This window comes from Crotalus tigris, unplaced genomic scaffold (genome assembly GCF_016545835.1).
Source record: "Crotalus tigris isolate CLP2741 ecotype Arizona unplaced genomic scaffold, ASM1654583v1 scf7180000024472.5447098, whole genome shotgun sequence".
Lineage (NCBI taxonomy): Eukaryota > Metazoa > Chordata > Lepidosauria > Squamata > Viperidae > Crotalus > Crotalus tigris.
The window spans coordinates 3,547,905-3,573,271 of record NW_024100643.1 but is presented as its reverse complement, the minus strand read 5'-3'; the positions used below and the strand labels follow the sequence as shown (position 1 = coordinate 3,573,271).

At 38.1% G+C, this 25,367-nt stretch overlaps 1 protein-coding gene across 3 annotated transcripts in view; it reads left to right on the top strand.

The window, feature by feature from the left end:
- Positions 1-24,580, top strand: part of ZNF652 (zinc finger protein 652) — a 62,966-nt gene extending 38,386 nt beyond the window's left edge. For all 3 annotated transcript variants that reach the window (XM_039333204.1, XM_039333206.1, XM_039333205.1), the window contains 2 exons: positions 12,512-12,656; positions 15,324-24,580. In XM_039333204.1, coding sequence (XP_039189138.1) covers positions 12,512-12,656; positions 15,324-15,844 — 666 coding nt within the window. In that variant the 3' untranslated portion in view covers positions 15,845-24,580. The remainder of the gene's footprint in view (positions 1-12,511; positions 12,657-15,323) is intronic.
- Positions 24,581-25,367: the final 787 nt, after the last annotated feature.

Below are 25,367 nucleotides of genomic sequence, written 5' to 3'. Positions count from 1 at the left end.
GTTGTCCCGCATGCCGCAGTACCATAGCAGGCAGGAGGAGGTTGTAGAAGCAATCATGCCTCCCTACCAACAGGGCATGGCCCGAGCGGTTCCTCACCAGGTGGCGGGTGATCTGAACAAGAGCTACAAACGGCTGTCCAGAGCGATTCCTGGTTGAGGGACCATGCAGGCCTCCTGACATGGAGGGATGGGTTGGCTTGGAAAGGCAATAAATTGTATGTCCCAGAGCTCCTGAGGCATGTAGTTCTCAAGCGGTGTCACGACTCCAAGCAGGCGGGCCATTTCGCCTTCCTAAAAACATTACACCTCGTGCAACGTTAATCCTGGTGGCCTCGGATTAAAGTGGATGTAGAGGCCTATGTGAAAGGATGCCACGTCTGTGCCATGGCCAAGCCCCATACTGGAAAGCCTTTGGGCTTATTACAGACAGTAGCAGATCCAACCCGACCATGGGAGGATATCGCCATGGACTTTTATCGTAGAATTACCAGAGAACCGAGGGTACACCGTTATCTGGACTGTAATCGACCTGTTTTCCAAACAGGCCCATTTTATTCCCTGCAAGAGGCTACCATCAGCCCGGCGATTGGTCAGATTGTTGATTGACCATATTTACTGTCCCCATGGAGTCCTCCGGCATATTATATCGGATTGGGGGATGCAGTTTACCGCACGATTCTGGCGGGACTTCATTAGATACATAGGGTCATCCCATGGTCTTAGCTCGGCATACCACCCCAGCACCAACGGAGTGGCTGAGCAAGCGAATGCCATGGTGGAGCGCTACCTACGATGTTACTTCTCATACCAGCAAACAGACTGGGTAGACCTGCTCCCATTTGCCGAAGTGGCCTACAACAACACTGTGCATAGCAGCACAGGGTTCGCTCCTTTCCAGGTGGTGCATGGGGTGGATTTTGTCCTGATCTCTGAGTGGCCCCAAGGGACCCCCTTGCCCTGTACACCCCAGGAGTGGATGGCACGAGTGGGAGGCCTGTGGGCCAGGGTTAAGGAAGCATTGGTAAAAGCGGGGGCAGAAACGAAAGCATAGGCTGATAAAAAAAGGGCCAAGCACAAGCCCTTTCAGGTGGGTGACTGGGTGTACCTGTCCACCAAGTACCTACGTTCAGGGGTGCCCTGTAAGAAACTGGGCCCCAAGCACGTAGGTCCCTTCAAGGTGATTCAGGTCATAAACCAGGTAACTGTGCGGTTGCAGCTGCCTGGGCCTTTGGGAGGGTGCACCCTGTGTTCCATGGGAGCCTACTGAAGCCGGTGACGGGTTCCTCAAGGGGGCCTGTAACCAAGCCACCAGGCCCAGTTTCTGGCGACCAGTTCAAAATATAGGAGATCCTAGACTCCCGGATCCGCATGGACGAATCCAATACCTGGTGAGATAGAAGGGGTACCCTCTTTCAGAAGCATCGTGAGTGCGGAGGGAAGATGTTCATGCCCCGCAACTAGTGCGGGCCTTCCATCGCCAGCACCCTGGAAAACTGGGAGGTGGGGCCACGGAAGGGGCCAATAGAGTTGTCGCACGCTCACCTGTCTCTGTTTGCCTTCTAGGAGAGCCCCTGGTAGAGGGGGCCACCTGTCAAGCCCCTGGGCTTGCCAAGAGCTGGGAGACAGGGAGGATGCAGCCAGCAGCTGGCTGACGCCCACATGGGGGCCATGAGCACCACCCGACTCCTGACAGTCAGCTGGGAGTTGGGTCGGCATCCAGATGTCGGCAGGGAACCGGCGGGGCCACTACACACTGCCCAGCTCCCGACAGCCAGCTGAGAGTCGGCCCAGCGTGCGCATATCAGCTGGGAGTCGGTGGAAATGCCATGCGCCGCCTGACTTTCGAAGATCGGCTGGGAGTCGGCCCAGACTCCGCGTGTTGGCCCGGCTCCTGGGAAGCAGCTGGGAGTCGGCCCGGCTCCGGCCAGCAGCTGGGCATCGGCATGGCCACCAGACAGCACGGGTGTCTCCCTCTGAGGAAACGGATGCCAGAGATGTCCCCACCGCTGGCTGGACATTTGAGCAAAGCAAGCCGGACGAGGGGGGGATTATGCCTTACCTTGGCCGCCTCTCCCTCCCGCCGGGTGCAGGGGGGAGGAGGCAGAGTGCTGCCTGGTTGCCTGAGAGAACAGCTGGAACAGCGGAGGCTACGTGGGTGCGTCTGGAGAGGGGGAATGCGGACATTGAACTACACCTTTTATCCATACGAACCGGATGCTGGCTTGCTGATTGGGGTGGCGTTGGTGGGCGGGGCACGTCTATGTAAAGCACTGGGAGCAGTTCACTCCCAGTGCTGATCTTTTCTTTGCATTAAAGTTTGCTGGTCACCTGTTCCTTCTGTGTCTGGAGTTTGTCGGCAGCTGGCAAAGGACAGCTGACAAGAATGGAATGGAATGGAGTAGTAGTAGTAGTAGTAGTAGTAGTAGTAGTAGTAGTAGTAGTAGTAATAATGGACTTCAGAATTCAAACAGACAAGTACCTGCAACATAACACCCCAGACTTAACAATTGTCGATAAGAAAGACAAAAAAGTCTGGATAGTGGACATGGCAGTGCCTGGAGACAGCAGAATAGACGAGAAAGAACTGGAGAAGATAACAAAATACAAAGACCTACAAATAGAAATAGAAAAACTGGCAAAAGCAAGCAAGGGTAGTACCAATAGTCATAAGCGCCTTGGGTGCAATCCCAAAACAACTGTAACACCACTTGAACACCATTGGCATTGACAAATTCACTATTAGTCAATTGCAAAAGGCAGCCTTACTAGGAACTGCTTCCATCCTGCGACGATATCTGTAATACCATCAAACATCCACATCTGCCTATCCCAGGTCCTGGGTAAGGACTCGATAGGTAGACAAAATGCCAAATCCAGTCTGAACATCTGGCTGACTGTGCGATGATCCATAATAATAATAAATACAAGAATTCCATTATGGGCTATTCCATGGCATGCAATAGAAGGAATACGGAAAGGAGTTAAGATGGATAGTATTTCTTATATAAAATTACTTAAGTGGGATGGTAAAAATTGGCAATTAAAATCCATAGATGAATTAGCACAAGAAAATATTAACTATTCATGGTTTCAGTACAGACAATTATTGGAAAGGTGGAAGATAGATTATAAAGTGGGTTTGCTTAGAGAGAATGAGAATTTGCTAAAACGAATTAGAGATCAAAGCCAAACCCACATAAAAAGAATTTATGGTGTATTAGTGGAATTGGATTCAGAAGCAGAATTAGTTAAAGATTGTATGGTTAAATCAGCTCAAAATTTTGATGAACCGATTTTATTAGATACATGGGAAATTATTTGGGTGAGGAATGTCAAATTTACACAAGCGCAAAACTTACAGGAAAATTTTTATAAAATGTTTTATAGATGGCACCTTGATCCACAAAAAATGTCTCGTATGTATTCAAATTTGCAGCCTAAATGTTGGAGATGTGGTTGCTTGGATGCAATGTATTATCATATCTGGTGGTCATGTAAAAGCATAAAAGCCTTTTGGATTAAGATATGGTGGAATATTCAAAGAATTTTCAAAAGAAGGAAAAAATTTTCCCCACAACTGTTTTTGTTGGGTATTGTTTCTGATTGTAATGACAAAGAGATTATTTTAATGTTAAATTTAATTACAGCGGCAAGGTTGTTAATAGGGCAATATTGAAAGAAGGAATCTTTGCCTACTTTGCAGGAATGGTTTTTTAAAGTTTCTTATTTAGCTGAAATGGCAAAAATTTCGGCTTTTTTGAAAGATCAATCGCAAGAGAAATATCTCTTGGTGTGGAAAAGATGGAAAATTTTATACAATATAAGTATGATGTAAGAAAATATCATTTAGCTTTTGAATAATTTATATTTAAAGTTTAAGATATTATTTAGAAGTGTAGAATAGTTTTGTTTTTGTTTTTTTATTATTATTATTTTTTATTTTTTTATTTTCTTTTTCTCTTTCTGTTTTTTTATATATAATGGAATTAAAGTATTTAATAATTTGTTTACTGAATGTAATTATACTTGTTTGAGGTTTATTTGGGTTTAAAAGTTTTTTCTTATAAGTTATAGTTAACCCTGTATTCAGCTCTGGGAAGAATGGGGGAGGGTTTTGGGGTGGGTTGGGAGGGATTGGGGAAGGGGTTTTTATTGTAAAATTGTAAAAATTTATAATAAAAATAATAATAATAAATAATAATAATAAAGTTGGAAGGGACCTTGGAGTTCATCTAGTCCAACTCCCTGCTCAGGCAGGAAACCCTATACCATTTCAGACAAATGGCTGTCCAGTTTCTTCTTAAAAACTTCCAATGTTGGAGCATTCACCGTTTCTGGAGGCAGGTTGTTCCACTGGTTAATTGTTCTAACTGTCAGGAAGTTTCTCCTTAGTTCTAGGTTGCTTCTCTCTTTGGTTAGTTTCTACCCTTGCTTCTTGTCCTGCCTTCAGGCGCCTTGGAGAATAGCTTGACTCCCTCTTCTTTGTGGCAGCCCCTGAGATATTGGAACATTGCTATCATGTCCTCCCTGTCCTTCTCTTCGTTAAATTAGACATACCCAATTCCAGCAACCGTTCCTCATATGTTTTAGCCTCCAGTCCCCTAATCATCTTTGTTGCTCTCCTCTGTACTCTTTCTAGAGTCTCAGCATCTTTTTTACATCGTGGTGACCAAAATTGGATTCAGTATTCCAAGTGTGGCCTTACCAAGGCATTGTAAAGTGATATTAATACTTCACATGATCTTGATTCTATTCCTCTGTTAATGCAGCCCAGCACTGAGTTGGCTTTTTTGGCAGCTGCAGCACACTGCTGGCTCATATTTAAGTGATTATCCACTAGGACTCCGAGATCCCTCTCACAATTACTACTATTGAGCAAGGTATCCCCTATACTATATCTGTACATTTGGTTTTTCTTGCCTAAATGTAGAACCTTACTTTTTTCGCCATTTAATTTCATTTTGTTAGATAGCGCCCACTGTTCAAGTCTGTCCAGGTCCTCCTGTATCTTAAGCCTGTCTTCTGGAGTGTTGGCTATTCCTGCCAGCTTGGTGTCATCCGCAAATTTGATGAGTTCCCCATTTATTCCCTTGTCCAAATCGTTGATGAAGATGTTGAAGAGCACTGGGCCTAGAGCAGAGCCCTGGGGCACCCCACTACACACGTCCCTCCATGTAGATGCGGTTCCATTGAGGACCACACGCTGAGTACGGCTGGTCAGCCGGCTACGAATCCATCTGGTGGTGATGCTGTCTAACCCACATTTTTCTATCTTATGGAATAGTAGGTTGTGATCTACTTTATCAAATGCCTTACTGAAGTCCAAATAAATTATATCCACAGCATTCCTTTGATACACTAATTTTTTCACTTGGTCAAAGAATGCAATAAGGTTTGTCTGGCATGATCTGTTTTTGACAAACCCATGTTGGTTTTTAGTAATGACTTTGTTTGCCTGTAGGTGTTCGCTGATTCGTTGTTTGATTATCTTTTCCATAATCTTCCTGGGTATTGAGGTCAGGCTGATAGGTCTGTAATTTCCTGGATCCATTCTTTTTGCTTTTTTGAAGATGGGAACTATATCAGCTCTTTTCCAGTCCTCTGGTAGTTCCCCAGTGCTCCAAGATCTTTGAAAAATATAGTTCAGTGGTTCTGAAATCACATCTTGAGAACCTTGGGGTGTAATCCATCTGGTCCTGGTGATTTGAACTTGTCTAGGCTGGACAGATGCTCACTTACCATTTTCTTGCCTATCTTAACTTGTGTTTATATACTATTTTTTATGGCACTATTTTTGATAGGTTGGTCTGTTTTTTCCCTTTGTGTAAAGACAGATGCAAAAAACGAGTTAAATAGTTCTGCTTTCTCCCTGTTGCTTGTCACCTTCTTGCTACTTTCACCCACTAATGGACCAATCGTTTCCTTCACTTTTTTCTTGTTTTTTACATGTTGAAAGAAGCTTTTTTGTTATTTTTGACTTTGGTCGCAAGCCTTAGTTCATTATGAGCCTTGGCTTTCCTCACTTCATCTTTGCATGCTCAGGCTATTTGTTGATATTCTGATTTAGTTATGTGCCCCTCTTTCTATACTTGTCCTTTTTATCTTTCAATTTATCAGAGAGTTCTTTATGCAGCCATGCTGGTTTATTTTGAGAGCTTTTATTTTTCCTTTTTGTTGGTATTGTGCTATACTGGGCTTCTATTATCTCGCTTTTCCCAAGCTTCTTGAGTTGTTTTCCCCTGGAGGATTCTCATCCATGGAATCCTTCCCAAGCCCTCTCTAAGTTTATTGAAATTAGCTCTCTTGAAGTCCAAGATTCTAGTTTGACTATGTTCTATTGCTTGTGCTTCCATAATGTTGAATTCCAATATTGCATGATCACTACTTCCCAAGGTTCCTGTGGCTTCAACGCCTTCTATCATTTCATCTCTGTTAGTGAGAATTAGATCCAAAATGGCTAATCCCCTAGTTCCTTTCTCTACTTTTTGGTAGAGAAAGTTGTCTGCTAGGTTTGTCAGGAATCTGTTTGATCTTGCACTTGGTGCAGAGTTTGTCTCCCAGTTGATGTCAGGGTAGTTAAAGTCCCCCATTACTATGGTGATGTGCTTCCTACATACCTTAGTTAGCTGAATAGCAAAAAGTTCATCTATTTCCTCTGTTTGGTTGGGTGGCCTATAGCATACACCTATGGCAATGTCATTTTTTCTCCCTTTTACATTGACCCAAATGCATTCAAGACAGTTTTCATCATTGTTGTGCTCTATTTCTGTAGAATAGAATAGAGTAGTAGTAGTAGTAGTAGTAGTAGTAGTAGTAGTAGTAGTAGTAGTAGTAGTAGTAGTAGTAGTAAAAAGTTGTAAGGGACCTTGGAGGTCATCTAGTCCAACCCCCTGCTCAGGCAGGAAACCCTATACCATTTCAGACAGATGGCTGTCCAGTCTCTTCTTAAAAACTTCTAGTGTTGGAGCATTCACTGTTTCTGGAGGCAGGTTGTTCCATTGGTTAATTGTTCTAACTGTCAGGAAGTTTCTCCGTAGTTCTAGGTTGCTTCTCTCCTTGATTAGTTTCCATCCGTTGCTTCTTGTCCTGCCCTCAGGCGCTTTGGAGAATAGACTAGCCCAGGGGTAGGCAACCTTGGCTCTTTTATGACTCGTGGACTTCAACTCCCAGAATTCCTGAGCCAACCATGCTGAGAGGAAAGGGAAAGATTTCCAAGCTGAGCCATGCTGGCTCAGGAATTCTGGGAGTTGAAGTCCACGAGTCATAAAAGAGCCAAGGTTGCCTACCCCTGGACTAGCCAAACCCAAATCCTGCGGCTGTTCTTTGTATGTTTTAGTCTCCAGACCTTTCATAATCTCAGTTGCTCTTCTCTGAATGTTTTCCAAACTCTCAACATCTTTTTTGTGATATGGTGACCAAAATTGGCTGCAGTATTCCAGGTGTGGTCTCACTAGGGTTTTATATAACGGTACTAATACCGTTTTATTCTATGCCTCTAGTTATACAACCCAGGATTGTATTAGATCTGGATGTTTCCTGGCATTTGGGGTAGGAGGTTAAACTAGCCCTGTTGATGGATTTGTCTGGTTTGATTTATGCTGACCATCTGGTAAGCTGTTGCAAGAAGATTGCACAGACTGACTACAAGCAGCGGCATGACAAAGTAGCAACAATGGTGCATTGGAAGATCTGCAAAAAATATCATTTGCCTGTAAGCAAAAACTGGTGGGATCATAAAATAGAGAAAGTCATAGAAAATTATAAAATTAAACTGCTCTGGGACTTCAGAATTCAAACAGACAAGCACATGCAACATAACACCCCAGACTTAACAATTGTCGATAAGAAAGACAAAAAAGTTTGGATAGTGGACGTGGCAGTGCCTGGAGACAGCAGAATAGAAGAGAAAGAACTGGAGAAGATAACAAAATACAAAGACCTACAAATAGAAATAGAAAGACTGTGGCAAAAGCAAGCAAGGGTAGTACCAATAGTCATAGGCGCCTTGGGTACAATCCCAAAACAACTGGAGCACCACTTGAACACCATTGGCATTGACAAATTCACTATTAGTCAATTGCAAAAGGCGGCCTTACTAGGAACTGCTTCCATCCTGCGACAATATTTGTAATACCATCAAATATCCACATCTGCCTATCCCAGGTCCTGGGCAAGGACTCGATAGGTAGACAAAATGCCAAATCCAATCTGAACATCTGGCTGACTGTGCGATGATCAATAATAAAGTTGTAAGGGATCTTGGAGGTCATCTAGTCCAACCCCCTGCTCAGGCAGGAAACCCTATATAATTTCAGACAGATGGCTGTCCAGTCACTTCTTAAAAACTTCCAGTGTTGGAGCATTCACTGCTTCTGGAGGCAGGTTGTTCCATTGGTTAATTGTTCTAACTGTCAGGAAGTTTCTCCGTAGTTCTAGGTTGCTTCTCTCCTTGATTAGTTTCCATCCGTTGCTTCTTGTCCTGCCCTCAGGCGCTTTGGAGAATAGACTAGCCCAGGGGTAGGCAACCTTGGCTCTTTTATGACTCGTGGACTGCCTCAGGCGCTTTGGAGAATAGCTTGACTCCCTCTTCCTTGTGGCAGCCCCTCAAATATTGAAATATTGCTGTCATGTCTCCCCTATTTCATCTTTTCTTTAGACTAGCCCAGGGGTAGGCAACCTTGGCTCTTTTATGACTCGTGGACTTCAACTCCCAGAATTCCTGAGCCAACCATGCTGAGAGGAAAAGGAAAGGTTTCCAAGCTGAGCCATGCTGGCTCAGGAATTCTGGGAGTTGAAGTCCACGAGTCATAAAAGAGCCAAGGTTGCCTACCCCTGGACTAGCCAAACTCAAGTCCTGCGGCTGTTCTTTGTATGTTTTAGTCTCCAGACCTTTCATAATCTCAGTTGCTCTTCTCTGAATGTTTTCCAAACTCTCAACATCTTTTTTGTGATATGGTGACCAAAATTGGCTGCAGTATTCCAGGTATGGTCTCACTAGGGTTTTATATAACGGTACTAATGCCGTTTTATTCTATGCCTCTACTTATACAACCCAGGATTGTATTAGATCTGAATGTTTCCTGGCATTTGGGGCAGGAGGTTAAACTAGCCCTGTTGATGGATTTGTCTGGTTTGATTTATGCTGATTGAAAATGGTATCGTGTGTAGGTATATGTTATATTATTTTCCATTAATACTCAGGAAGTTTATTTTGTGTATTACATTGCTGGTTTGGATTTAATCTCCTGTGTGCTTCCTAGAATCTGTGCTTTATGGTGGGCAGCTGTATAAATTGTTTAAATCAATAAGACATTATAGCTGATTGACTATTAGTGTCATTGCAGTTATACTGATGAATCCATGAGAAGCCATTGTACAATAAATTTTAAATATCAACATTTCACAGGGAACAGTAGAAAGGCTGAATATATTGTTTCAGATATAAAGGCTTAAGTGTAGATTTAGAGAATGGAATGGCCAATACTGGTATGCATAAATTCTTTTAAAATATTTCAAGCTGTAAATAGAACAGTTCAGTTCAAAATGTGTCCTTGGAACATTCTACATGTTCTCTTTTCCAATATAAAAAATTATAATGTTTTGACTGTGCAACATTAAGAAATAATGGGAATTCTGAAATTCAATTATTTTTTTTATCCCTATATCATAAAATTGAGAGGGAGAAAGTCAGTACTATTTCTCTTCCAACCTTTGGAAAATTTGTACAACGGGATGATAATAGGTAATGATAAATACAATTCTTAAAAGTTCTAAAAGCAATATAGAAAACATATTCAGAGTATGGGTCTATGATTGGCAATCTGGAGGAAAAACACAACACAAAACAAAGGTAAAATAATATTATATTACTGTATAAGTTTAACCTTGTGGTGGAACACCTGATCCCACAGGACAGAAAGCTCTCCTCTCCCAGAAGCCCTTTGTATCTTTGCATCTTAGCTTCATCTCTTGCTGTAAGTTTGGAGTTTGGTAAATTCTGCTGCTACTGTAAGAGCCAGTTTGGAATAGTGGTTAAAACATCAGGCTAAAAATCAGGAGACTGAGTTCTAGCCCCAACCTAGGCACAAAGCTAGCTGGGTGACAAAGCCAGTCACTCTCTTTCAACCCTAGCAAGAAGGAAGTGGCAAATACTTCCAGAATCTTACAAAGAATCCTGTAGAGCCTAGTAAAAAAAAAAACTGACTCAGAGACATAAAAAATAAAAATCTGCTGCTACAACTTGTCTTCCAAGAGATGTTACAATTCACAAGTGTCCCTTAATAACTGTGTGGGTGAGAAAGAAAACTCTCACAACTTTTCTTTATCTTTTTTCTGATAATTAAAAGGAGAGGGTGAATGGGAACAGACAGAATAATTTACATACTACTTGCCCATGTCGTTCAAAGGCACGTGGCCTTTCTTACTCATTCTTGAGAAAAGCTAATCTCACTTGGGATTAAAAAAAAAACCTTCATCAGACAGGAAGAAATTATAAAAGTCCTGAAAAATATAAAAGAAAATGCAGTATGCCAGACAAACTGTGAGGTTGTGATAGACTGCTACAACGAATGCATTCTTGCTCTGATCTAGAGATGTTGTGATTTATGCTTATAATTTACTAGAAGATTATAGACAAAATTATAGTCTTGCCCAGTGAGAGAGATGGAATGTAAAACTGAAATACATACTCATTTTTCTCATTTGAATTGCCACTTATAAGGTAGGCAAAGAGCTTCCCTTCTGTCTTTTGATTATGTATGTCTAATAGCCTTTCCATTACTTCACATCCTTTAGACTAGGGGTGTCAAACTGCCGGCCCGTGGGCCAGATGCGTCACACAGAAGCCACGCCCACCCCATTGCCAGCAATGGCAAAACTGTCCCGATACGTTGCGCGACGTCACGTGATGTCACGAGTTTGACATGTCTGATTCAGACATTTTTGTCTGCCTGCCTAACTGCCTGCATACCTCCCTCTCTCTCTCTCTCCCTCTCTCTCTCTCTCCCTCTCCCTCCCTCCCTCTCCCTCTCTCCATCCACTCATCCATCTATCTAAGATATTGCCAGTCTCACTGTCCATCTCTGGGTAGTTTTCAGATAAAATCTACCATAATTACAACTTTTAAAAACAAAAATTTCATTTGCTCATCTTTTTGAGGAGATTTCACATTAATCAGTCAGGTACTGCCAAGGAGTTTGTTTTCTTCCAATTTAGTTTTCTCAGTTCAACTAAAAACAAAACCCTTTCTAACAGAGATATAAGGTGGGAGAATTTGACTTGGTATGTCATACTTGTCAGTGTGTATTGGCCATCAGTCATGAAGTTGACTGGCTGTGAATATCAACATTTAGAGCCTGCACAATCACAGTGCTTTCAAATAATAACAAATATTTAAACTTCAGTAAAAGAGCACAGACAATATTTTCTAATCTCCAAACTAGTTAGTAGTGATTTTTTAAATTGACTATTCACCCCATTCCCTTCCCAACACAGCTTAAAAATACTACATTTATTTCAAAATGGCCATTACAAGCTTGAATTAATTGGGGTTTGGAGTATTTTGCTCACCCTTGAACCAAAATAAAGTGCTTTTTCTTCTCTAAATTTGACTTGAAGAAATGAATAGAAAATAATGACACCTTCAATTCTGCACTTTCGAATTGAATTTGATAAGTGCATTATATACATATTTGCGTTAAAACTACAGAATCAAAATAATTTCAAACAGCTTAAATCTTGGATATCCAATCATTAAAAGAAGTGGGACAAAATACTCTATTCAAGCCAGTTTTCATTTTGCCTATTATCTTTTTCTTCCATACATACCAGTAGATATTCACTAGCTTCTAACACAGTAATGCAATAAAAATCAATGCACTAGTAAAGCTCTTGTGTCTGTAACCTTTAATTTGGTAAAACAGTGCATCATAGGACAAAACATTTTAGACCATGGCATCTCAGATCAACTATCTTATAAAATCTGTCCAAAATCCAGGACCCATGACTCCCATGGAATTGAAATTTGGCAAATTTTATAAAATATTCTCACATTAAAAATATACATATTTTTTAAAACATGTATCTCTGTAGTTCATCATCGGCTACTTTCAAGGCAAATACATATCCGAATAGCTCCCTAAATGTTTTAAGAACTTTTCAAATTATATTGAAAGCTCTGCCATTGTTGAAGGCATTGAGGAATCTGGTAAAGAAATATCTCTGAAACAATGACCCAACAAGTCCTAGTTGTCTAATATTTATTTAAAATATTTGTTTCACTTGGAAACTATTCTCTTACCAAAACCAACTCATCCTGAATAGAATTCCATTGCGACTTTTTTTTATTCTAATTGATAGATGTGTTGATATGATGCAATAATGTTGAAATTTTTGGTAGTAAAATAAAATATCAAATACGATTATATAAACTTAACTCTGTTTGATGTACTGCTACTGTGTTATAACTTTCTTGCCTGCAAGTAGGAGACTGGTTACTCATTATGTGTTTCAGAATTGTGATGAAAGGTTCCAGTACAAGTACCAACTTCGTTCCCACATGAGCATCCATATTGGACATAAACAGTTTATGTGCCAGTGGTGTGGTAAAGATTTTAATATGAAACAGTACTTTGATGAGCACATGAAAACTCACACTGGTAAGGATACATTTTGACTGTTATCTATATACAAGACTTTCTGATGTAATAATAATTCATAGGGCTGTTAACAGATGAAGTTTATCAGCACATAAGCTTTTTCCTTCCATTAAAGTCTAAACATAATGCTGTTTTCAGTGTAATTAAACAAGGAGATGCTTGTATCATCTGAATTTCAACAATGGAAAACAAAAGAGGGAGAATTAATTTGAGGAAATAAAATTGCACAGTCTCTTTGGAAGTAGAAAGTTCTTAACACAATACATGAAAAACTATTAGGCCAGAAGGGCAATATATGTGTATATTAAGACAGAAGAAAAAATATAAATATGTTTGTACTAGATATAGAAAGCAGTAGACAGGCACCAAAGAGATTTAAGAAGAGGTGTTGATAGAGATGTGTAAGTATGATGTAAAGAAACCAAATGCAAATGAAGTAAAAAGGAATGGGAAATTAAGAAAATGAAACATTGGAGCTAGAAATGACAGAACGTAAAGGAAACCTCAATAAACTACAATGAGGCAAGATGTATAATAAATTATGAGGAAGATTGCATTGAATATACAAAACAAAAATCTGATTACAGGAGGTTGTGAGCAGATGAGTAGTTATGACCAAAGGTGAGGGGAAAAATTATCTAATCCCCTGCTGATTTTGTACATTTGCTCACTGATAAAGAAATGATCAGTCTATAATTTTAATGGTAGGTTTATTTTAACAGTGAGAGACAGAATAACAACAAATCCAGAAAAATTCATTTCAAAAAAGTTATAAATTGATTTGCATTTTAATGAGTGAAATAAGTATTTGATCCTTTTGCAAAACATGACATAGTACTTGGTGTGAAAACTCTTCTTGGTAATCACAGAGGTCAGACATTTCTTGTAGCTGGCCACCAGGTTTGCACACATCTCAGGAGGGATTTTGTCCCACTCCTCTTTGCAGATCCTCTCCAAGTCATTAAGGTTTTGAGGCTAACATTTGGCAGCTCGAACCTTCAGCTCCCTCCACAGATTTTCTATGGGATTAAGTTCTGGAGACTGGCTAGGCCACTCCAGGACCTTAATGTGCTTCTTCTTGAGCCACTCCTTTGTTGCCTTGGCCATGTATTTTGGGTCATTGTTATGCTGGAATACCCATCCACGACCCATCTTCATTGCCCTGGCTGAGGGAAGGAGGTTCTCACCCAAGATTTGACGGTACATGGTCCTGTCCATCGTCCCTTTGATGCAGTGACATTGTCCCCTTAGCAGAAAAACGCCCCCAAAGCATAATGTTTCCACCTCCATGTTTGACGATGGGGATGGTGTTCTTGGGGTCATAGGTAGCATTCCTCCTCCTCTAAACATGGTGAATTGAGTTGATGCCAAAGAGCTCGATTTTGGTCTTATCTCATCACAACACTTTCACTTAGTTCTCTGAATCATTCAGATGTTCATTGGCAAAGTTCAGACGGGTCTGTACATGTGCTTTCTTGAGCAGGGAGACCTTGCGGACACTGCAGAATTTTAGTCCTTCATGGTGTAGTGTGTTACCTATTCTTTTCTTAGTGACTATGGTCTCAGCTGCCTTGAGATCATTGACAAGATCCTCCCGTGTAATTCTGGGCTGATTCCTCACCGTTCTCATGATTGTTGAAACTCCACAAGGTGAATCTTGTATGGAGCCCCAGACTGAGGGAGATTGACAGTTATTTTGTGTTTCTTTCATTTGCGAATGATCGCACCAATTGTTGTCACCTTCTTACCAAGCTGCTTGGTGATAGTCTTGTAGCCCATTCCAGCCTTGTGTAGGTCTACAATTTTGTCCCTGACATCCTTGGACAATTATTTGGTCTTGGCCAGGGTGGAGAGTTTGGAATCTGATTGATTGATTGCTTCTGTGGACAGGTGTCTCTTATACAGGTAACAGGCTGAGATTAGGAGTACTCCCTTTAAGAGAGTGCTTCTAATTTCAGCTTATTATCTGTATAAAAGACACCTGGGAGCCAGAACTCTTGCTGTTTGATAGAGGATCGAATACTTATTTCACTCTTTAAAATGCAAATCAATTTATAACCTTTTTGAAATGTGTTTTTCTGGATATTTTTGTTGTTATTCTGTCTCTCATTGTTAAAATAAACTTATCGTTAAAATTATAGACTGATCATTTCTTTGTCAGTGGGCAAGCGTACAAAATCAGCAGAGGATCAAATAATTTTTCCCTTAATGTATTCTAAGAGTTCAAAGCAAGATATAAAAAGATAATGTAGTTGGATAAATAGTGATATAATAAATAATAACAGGAGGGTTATTGACACTTGACATTTTAAATGAGATTGGAAATTGGAAAATGATTTAAAAGGATGGATTGGAAGAAATTGTATAGATACCTCCTGTTTCATATTAAAGGTAAGGAAGATGAATGGTATAATCTGTAGGACCAGAAGTTGGGAAGTACTGAGAATTCTTGGGTTTAAATCAAGATAATGCGCTGGAGTGCTAACTTGACAAATCTGAGTTGAAGTGTGAACCCCAGCCAGCATAACCAACTATTGATGATTTTGGAAATTGTAAATCAGCAATATAGATGAGTCTTTGACAATTTCTTCGATTTAAAATTTGGTTTCAAAAATTTATAATAAAAATTGAATTTGATTAAAGGTGCCATTTTATAACTTTTAACAGGAGAGAAGCCTTTTATTTGTGAAATATGTGGCAAAAGTTTCACCAGTCGCCCAAACATGAAGAGACATCGCAGAACTCACACAGGGGAGAAGCCATATCCGTGTGATGTGTGTGGCCAGCGATTTCGTTTCTCCAATATGCTTAAGGCACACAAGGAAAAGTGCTTCCGTGTTACCAGTCCTGTTAATGTGCCACCCTCTGCCCAGATTTCACTTGCTACAACATCATCTGCCACCACTGTACCTTCTGTTGCGAACACACCAAATCCGCTTGCCCCTACTGCAACAATCAATATGAATCCAGCGAGCACACTTCCTCCTCGCCCAATTGGCCATCCATATTCTCATCTGCATCTTCATTCACATCATCCACATCATCTTCCAGTTCCTGTCCCTCCAGTCCCTCATTTGCCTCCACCTCCTGCTCTATTTAAGAGTGAGCCTTTAAATCATAGGGGTCAAGGTGAGGACAGTTTTCTGCGACATCTAGCAGAAAAAAACAGTTCAGTGCAGCACCACTAACTGTTTTGTCTTCTGCCTGCAATTCTCCTGATCTTAAAAATCTGGAATTGTGCTCTTTCCTAACAAAAGGTACCATTTTGGCCCAAGTAAATTTGCATTACTCTTGGTGATCATCCAGTTTAGGGGAGCCAATAGGACAGATGCCCAATTTGGCTTGCACATTTTACTGTTGACTTTTATAAATTTCAAAAGGACTGAGAATTGTGGATTTTTTTTTTTTTATAATTTCATATCAGCTAATGAGGTATGCTTGCTTTTGTATCCTGGATTTTCTCCTCAAATTGGGGATGAGTCTGGTTTCTTTTGTACTAATCAGAAAAACTGTGAGACTAAATCCCAGAGCATTAATGATCACTGTGTATTGTTAATTTCTTTTCTGCTCTGTATGTGTGTGTGAGCGTGTTTGTGTGGGTGTGGGTGTGTTGGTTATGGAGTGAACCAGCCACATGATTGCAGAATATGAAGCATAGGAAAAACAACAACAATAGTAAACAGAATTTAATCTCATTTGAATAGTTCTCCTAACACACTCTTTATTTTATTATAAAAATTATTTTAGAGTTTTTGTATAGACCTATTTAGTAGCCTGTTTCTAAAATGAAATGTATTTCAAATAAGCGATGTAATTTTTTTCAGTGTAGCTGGACCTATGTTGTTACAATAGATAATTTTTATAATCATTCAAATGTGATTCTTTTAAGAAAAAAAGATGCAAATAGCTTCTATAGTAAAAATTATTCTTACATCTGTACTGCTCTGAAAAGGTGCTTTGAAGTGTAGAGGAAGAAGCCCAAGAAGTCGCTTGTAAAGCTGCCTCAGAAGTGGAGATAATTTCAGAACTTTATATAACTTATTTGTAAGGGGAGGGGGGTTTTTACTGTGAGACATACCTTCTTTCCATGTCACTTGAGGGTGATTAGATAAGGACATTGAACTACTGTATGCCCAGAATGTTCACTTCTTTTATACTGAAGCATGAAGCATTTCAGAAAGGATTTCTCTTAGATAGAGTGAAAATTGCACATAAGGGACCGTCTCAACCAAATATGGTTTCCAACATAGTATGCTACCTTATCATGGGCATACCTTAGAATCTAGTTCATTATAGAGACATTTGTATAAGGTATAAGTTAACTTGGGACCGATTTGATGCTGCTTGTTTTTTCTTAAGTTTGTTAGATGATAAGGGAACTGTAAACGATGCGATTTAGTTGGCTCTGTAAAAATTAAACCTGAATTAGGCAAACGTGTGTGAAAGCCATTGTCATGTTGGCTGAAAAAATGTACATCATGGAATACGTGCATACGCTAAAGTTGTGTGAAGGACAAATAGTACTGATTATAGAGGATTATGTCTTTCAGGTTTGACCATGTTCTACATATAAATGGGAAAGAAATGTTGAATGTTAAGCAAGTTGATAATTGTGTTTTTCTCAGTCTCCAATGGCTCTAAATTGTGACAAATAGAATCATGGTAATTAACTTCGGATAAAGTACAGCACCATTTAAGGATCCACTTAGTACCTTAAGGAGAAGGCATAGAGATTCCTTTATAGTTGGAGTAAATTTTTCTAAGTTTAATTTTCGTGCTCAAGGACCATCAAGCTGATTCCTGGGGTGTTCTGTTTTTGAAATTCGGCTTTAAGTCTAATTTAAAAGGGATATTCCTCGGATGAAACAGAAAGGCCTTGTTATTGCATTCCCTGAGGCTGCTGATTGTGTTTCCCCCTTTTATTAACGTTGCATTAAAAATAAAATAGCTGACTTTTCGGTATTTATTCATATTTGACTGAAAACATCTTAACTCCTTTTTCTGAAAAAAAAAGTATTTTTAAAATGTTATGATAACACTTATGTTCCTTCTCTTTTTTTAGACAGTAGAGGTAACTATAAAAAATAATATTTAACAGTTCACCACCATCTACTATCTTGATTGGTTTTATACATTCCATGTCATCTTGTAAAACAGCAGTTCTGTATAGAATGCCATAGGCCAGCAACATGGCCTGTAAAATCCACTGTTCCAAATTTAAAAGAAAAAGTCACACTTGATAAGTCAATTGTAATCCAATTTGCAAAAAACATTTTTTCAATAAATTTACAGTATTTGGCTGCTATTTATGAATCCTGCTGCTTGAGGTGGGTGTATTTCTGTGCTGTCTGTTCTAAAAGTTAACATTCATTTCAGAGCTGTGATCTACATATTGTAGAATAGTATAAATATTAGCAAAATGGGTCAAGCACCATTGAACTTTCTTCATTCTTGCATGGATGAATTTGCATCTATCCTATTGCAATACTTAAGACTTCCTTGCAGAACTAATTTGGTTCAGTGCAATGTCATCCCTATATACAGATAAAAGTCATTAATGGGTGTATGAACTGATAGGGGTCTACACTTTTGTCTTTATGCAATGCTCTTGTCCTCTTTTCATTTTTATTTCAAAAATATTTTCAAAATACAAACATTATAAATGTGTAGCAGTTCACATTCCATTCCAAAAAATGCTTTGAAATGTGTGAGACATGAATGTGGCATTCTCTGTAACTCTTTAAAGCAGCTGCATATTTTCCTAGGAACACACAACTTTGGGGAATTAAATTGAAATGACTACACAGCCCAAGTGCAATAAATATTTAATCAACATACAAAATAGCCTTTATTAGATTTTGGATTTTGAAGTAGAATTATAATTTTGGAAGCCTTCTTACACTGGCAAGCTTTTATTCATAAGATGTGAGTGTTTTTGTGCTAAACTTTTAAAACAATTTCTGTTTGTTCATTTGATTGTATAATAGCAACTTCATAGTGTTTTACAGTACTCTCTAAGCAGTTTACAGAGTCAGCATATGTTCCTAACAATTTGGATCCTCATTTTACTGACCTCAGAAGGATGAAAGGCTGAGTCAACCTTGAAACAGTCAGGATCGAGCTCCTGGCAATGGGAATGCAGAATTAACCTGCAATAATGCATTCTAACTACTGTACCACGATTGCTCTTTAAATCCATAATATTTTTCCTTTTACTGGAAATTTTACTATTTCCTTTTAGAGTTGCAAACTACAAGTCTTTGCGTTTTTATAATGTTGCACAATGATTTGTTTTGTTACTACCATAGTCCTGGAGTCTTAGTATCTGATCATTGATGTTTTACCATCAGAAACATGTTATAATTTCCCCATTTTTGGAGTATAATCATAATGAATAGAATGGTTTTGAGAAAATGATGTCTTCAATATTTACCCCAAAAGGCATGGTAACAGAGCATGGAACCAATTTTTGTACCAGGTCTGCTTAAGGACAATGAGATTGCCAAAATCCATTTTCAACATTAGAGAGTTTTGATTTATCTTGTCAAGCACTTCATAAAATTGCAGTGAATATTGAAGCTAAAGATGACATTGTGAGCTCTTTAGAGACACATACAATTTCAACATAACAACAGTTATGAACTTCTATTAATTTGCTTCTTGAAAGTGACCATAATAAAAAGACATTCATTCTATTTGTTTTTATACTTGCATTTTAGTAATTAATCCCAAAGGAAAATCTGAAGATCAACCAAGAATTGTGATTTGTTTAAAAGTTAATGAAATCTGATTGTTTTTAAGCTGCTTAAGATTATTGATTTTAATAGTATGCAGCATATGCCATCCCAGTATGAATGTTCTCACTACAAAAATGATACTTAAACCAGCCTCTTGAAAGACTAGAAAAGGCAATTGCACAAACACAGTCAGAACTATTGTTCATTTCATTTCATAACAGCAAAGAACATCAACTATTTTCTTTCCATTACTGTATAGGTAGCCCTCAAATTACAATCATTCATTTAGTGACCATTCAAAGTTACAGTGGTGCTGAAAAATGTGATTTACAAACCAGTCCTTGCACTTGTGACTGTTGGCAGTATCTCTCTGGACATGTGATCCAAATTTGGGTACTTGGCAACCAATATATATTTATAATAGTTGCAGCCTCCCAGGTTCAGGGGTTCACTATCTGCAGCCTTCCTACCCCTCAGAAACGAAAGTCAATGGAGGAAGCTGGATTTACTTAATCATGATTCACTTAACCACGGTAATCTACTTAAAGATCACAGCATAAAATTGGACGCAACTCTTGAAAACCAGCTCACTTATTGACAGAAATTCCCAATTGTGATCATTAATCAAGGACCACCTGATATTAAAATATGCTTGATTTGAGAATAAATGCCTTCCATTTTCCCCACATAGAATCAGTAATTCTGTAGTTTTATGCAGTTAAGTTGTAAGTGATTCTTTTAAAATATGTTTCATTAGACTGGCAACACAAATATTATCTTGTTAAATATCATGTATGATTTGAAGATTTAATGAAGTGGTTGGGTTTAATTTTAATTTTAATTTTGCAATGAGTGGAATGGTAAGGAGTATTCCTTTGCTGATTTGCCTTAGTGGAATGTTTAACATTCATTGGGGGCTCCATTCTTCAGAAACCTAGAACAATGGAAACAACAACAAAAGAAATTAAACTGTCGAAACTGTTTTCTCTCATATCGTTCTTTCCCTCACCTGTAAAGTTGATTTGAAACCTATTTTTATACTTAACAGTCGACTTAGATTCTTGAATAAGAATGTTTGAATGAATGTATGATCTTAACAGTTTGATTTTCAGGATGGCAACAGATGGCACTTTAATAAGGTTGAAGAACAGATTGGAAAGGTGAGTTAACAATGGCATGTTACAATTTGTAACTGTATTGTAGCATAAATAGATCATGTGCATGCTTAAAAGGAGAAATGTACAGTGTTCTGAGGTAGGTATGGTTTTTTGCATAAAAAAGAAATTTAACATAAATGTCAGTTTACGAGTTAGCTACTACTGCAAACAAATTTGCAAAAATTAGAAACTGTTTGCTATACATGAAGTCTCTTTGCTTTGGCAGGTCTGCTATGTACTGCTGAATACATTCCCTGTTCTTCCTTCTAGTCCTCCATATATCTCCCTAAAAATAAATAAAGTATAAATATAATTTTACAAGCTTAGAAAATAGAACATTTTTTCACGCCATAGTTTTTATGTTTTTCTATATGAAAAATACTTTTTTGAACTTAGTTATTTGAATCTTGACAAAACATTTCTATAGAGATCTTAAATATGTATTCTATAGCAAGACTAACTCTTAAGTGAAATTGAATAAGTAAAATTAACAGTCATAGTCTGTTGGACATACATAATATTTCTTTTTGCTCAAAAGTTAATATATTTGCTTTCTGCTAATAATGGTATTTTCTGTTCTGACAGGCTGCTAAACTACCCTTACCAGTGTTAATCTTCCATGCAAACAAAAATTTGATATCATGAAACCCCCTAAAATAAAAACTGTTCAAAGGCACAATTACAATGTCAAAAACTTGCTAGGTAGCAAGTGAGCATGATTGCTTGAGTACTTTTGTTCATTTTAATTTCCATTGTATTAACTATGCTGTACTCCCTTGAATCATTTGACTCTTGATGGCTGCATAAACATATTCATATAGTTTTATTTGACAATGAATACTGAAATGGCTTGCCATTGTCTTTTCATTCTGTTAATTGCCACTTTGCAATATTGTTATAATGTTATTAGGAGGACAAATCATTTCGGAAAGTAGAGGTGGCCATTGAGAAGGGATATCACTGAAGTCTCATAAGAGTGTCTCAGTGAGGAGGCCTGGAGTGTGTCTTCCATGTTAGAATATGCGTATGGGGCAGGTACTTTAGGGAATAGGCACTCCCATTAATAATCTGCAATTAGGTGTTGAGTAGCATCTTAAATTGCATCTGAAAGCCTATGTGGAGTAGGTGCAGCTTGTGGAGCGGAAATGTCATGTGGCCATAACAAGAAATACCCATAACTACCTACACAACTACATACTGGATTATCTTCAAGAGAGTTTCATTGGGGGTGGAAGATTGGACTACATAGTTTTTTGTTTTGTTTTTTCTGGGATGGACAAGAGTATATGAAATATTAGTGTGGTGCTAATCCTGAAAAGGATGCTGTCTTGTTGACTTGAAAGTGTTATATGTATAAATGCTGCATGTAATCTGTATGTTTGGTAAGATGTTTGTGTTCTGTTTGGCACTATTAAAACCTGGAGCAAAGAGACCATCTTAATCCCTACTGGAAAAGAATATTTAATAACTTACATGCAAATTTAATCACATTTAAAGCAGTAAGAAAAAAGATCCATTTATGAAACAGTTTTTGAGATGAGGCAAAGGATCTTCTTGTGTGTGAAAACTAAAATGGGATTTATGGTTTTCTGGGACTGCATGTTGTACCTCTGTCTTTTGCCCGTCTATTAGAGGGGCCCCTTTCTGTTTCCCAGTTTCGCTCTTCCCCCTTGGATCTTTTTCCACCAATGTTCTTGCTGATATATTTCAAATGCTATGAAAATTAAATATTGAATTATTTTTGTTGAATTACATAATCACAGCTGTTTTATAATGTATGCAACTCTTGGTATAATTGTTCTTGGAGCTTGCTGAGACATTTTGACCTGCAAAAAAAATTGCTGGTTTGTGCTTTTATTCTTTATTCTTAATGATAATATGCAGACATAGGCGCACACTCTGCGGGGCCAAGCAGTTCTGCCACTCTGGTACTAATTAAATTCTAGCTGTCTTTACATTTAAGTCAGATATTCCAACACCATTTCTTGATTATTTTTGAACTTCAGCTAACAAAACAGTTGCAAGTTGATGTGTCATTTTTCCCCCCTCTATGCTGGGAGCAGCTTACTTTCTACACAAAAGGTTCTTTTTGTCTTTTGTCTTTTTCTTGTAAAATGTGTAGCTGAAAGCTTGCTGGGATAGAATTAAGGTAATCTACTGTTTGAACATTCTGCTGCAAGGAAATGCAAGAGTAGGGAATGGCAACTAGGCAGAAGAGATAAGATCTGTGCTTTGTTTTATTACAATGCTAGCTTTCTTTCATCATTTTTATATTAATTTAAATTCTAAATTCCATGACAGTATGTTTTTCTATCCAGAGGACCATATGCTCATAAAAATATAACTGCCATTTTTCCCCCAAAAAGCTAATTATTATTTTTCCTCCTTTAAATTAAATTAGCATTGCTTTGCATACTTTATTTTTTTTTTTCAGAAGTGTATATGCCCATATGTCTCTATATTTTTATATTTTAAAGCTTAGTTTGGACAAAAATAACATGATTGTAGACATAAGATAATCATGGATCATTATGGCTCTTGACTTTGCTGTGCTTTGACACATTGAAATCTAAATTATCAAAAGGTTTGCTTTTTTCAGTTATATCAGGGGTTGACAACCATGGCTCTGGCTCAGGAATTCTGGGAGTTGAAATCCATGAGTCATAAAAGAGCCAAGGTTGCCTATCCCTGAGTTATATCATCGACCACAACTGGACAATCTAAGCAGTTAAGCTGCATTTGACTTTGTCTTGAACAGATAAAAATGTAACAGGAGTTTTCTGTAATTCATACCAGGAAGCCATTTAGTTTAACATTCTGTTTCCACAGTGGCTCTCCATTTGACTGAAAGAAATTCATACGCAAATCACTAAAGATTAGCTCTGTCGTTCTATTGTATTCAAAGGCCTATTGGTTCCACAGATTGTGTAACTCAGAACAAGTTAAATGAATCAGTGAAGGAAAAATAACTGCTGTACGTTCAGAATCTCACTTTTTAGTAAAAACTTCAACAAGGAATCCTAACTAATTTGTAGATATATATGAAGATCTTTAGCATTGCCAGATAACAAGAAAGGCTAGAGTGCAAAAGGTAATTTTTCCTAGTGAAGCTCTTTGTATATCCATTTGTGATGCAAGTATTATTTCTTACATTGCTATTACAGACCCAGGATGGTATCTATTATCATGCGCTATATTAGATCAGAGTGTTACTTATTTGTGAATCCTAACTGACCAGTTGATGCTGAGAAATGTTCTGTGCTGCCTTTGGTAATTGAGATAAATATTTGAAATTCCCACCAATTGCATGTCAGTGAGCAAACTGTTGGTACAGTCAGTATCTTAGACCTTGTCATATTGAAGCTGTAAATAAAGCCCAGTTTGTACACAATTCAAGATAAAAGATTCCAACCTTTACCTAAAAACTTTGTATAGTAGGAGGGGAGAATAAAACAAGATAGTGTGATGGCAGTTGGAGGAATTGCAACAATTATGAAAACAAAACTCTGTAATTGAAAAATAATTGTAACATTCTGTAATTTAGGTAGAAACCTAAATCTGGCATCTGTACTCTTGTTTTCAAACTGCCTGTGTTTGCTTTCACTTTTTAATGCAAATTTATTTATCAAAATTATGCAAGAGAAAATAGTTATGAAGAATGCAATTTACCTGCTCCTCATATTTTTGAATTGGTGATACTGCTATAAGAGCAATTTAAAAATAGGATTGCAAAACCAAGAACATAGTTTTTGCATTCAACAAATTCTCTTCATCCAAAACCAAGGCATAAAGTTACTCCCTTGCATTGCATTTTAAACTTGCCCATTTTTGTTTTGTAACATGTCATACCTAATATTAATAAGAAATTGTGTCATCCTTTAATAAACTTTTATTGTTTATCTTCTGAGGAAAAAATGATGTTTCTCGTATATACTCAAATTATCTACTTTGTACCTAATAATTGAGTTGTGTTGCTTTATTAATGAAATGGGCAGCATATAAATTTAATAAAATATTAATCTTTTGAAAATTGTATGAATAATTTTACTGTCTGAATGTGCTCTGAAAATTGTAACTTGACACACCCCTAGAACTGAAATCTATTAAATAGATGGATTGCTTTTATTTAAAATACCAAAATGTTCCTTGTTTTAAATTGTAGTTCAGTTCAGAATACTGAAAGCCAGCCGGGTGACTTTGGACCAGATTCTCTCTCTCTCTCAGTGTAACCTACCTCACAAAGTTGTTGTTGTGGGGAAAATAAGAGGAAATGGGTATATTGAATATGTTCAGTGGCTGAGTTAATTGTAAAAATAAATAAAATAAATAAAACAATTTAAAAATAAATTTTTTGAACTGCAGCCATCCAAAATGAAAGTTACATGGAGAAGCTGAGAAAATTTCGTTCCAGTTTGTCCAGTGCTTCATTTATCACATTAATGGCAATACTAGTATTGTCTATCAGCAAAAAGCTTTAAAAAAAAAACCTGATAGCATATTGAAATTTTAAAAATCCAGTTTGTGGATATGTTCCTTGACCTCATGCTGAATGAAATCTCATGTCAAATCCTCTGCTCAGTGCACAAATTCAAATTAAAAATTCCCTGCAGGTGACTGGTACCCTCCAGTAGGGAATCCACCACATTTCTAAATAATTTAGTTCATTAGTGGGTTCATTAATTCTGAAGGCTTTTTAAAAACAATTCTCATTGAAATTAGCCTTATAGTCAATATAAAACTATTAATTCATATTTTCCATTCTGAGTAGCAGACAATATCCTGTAGAGTAACACTGTTGTCATACCCTTCCTTACATT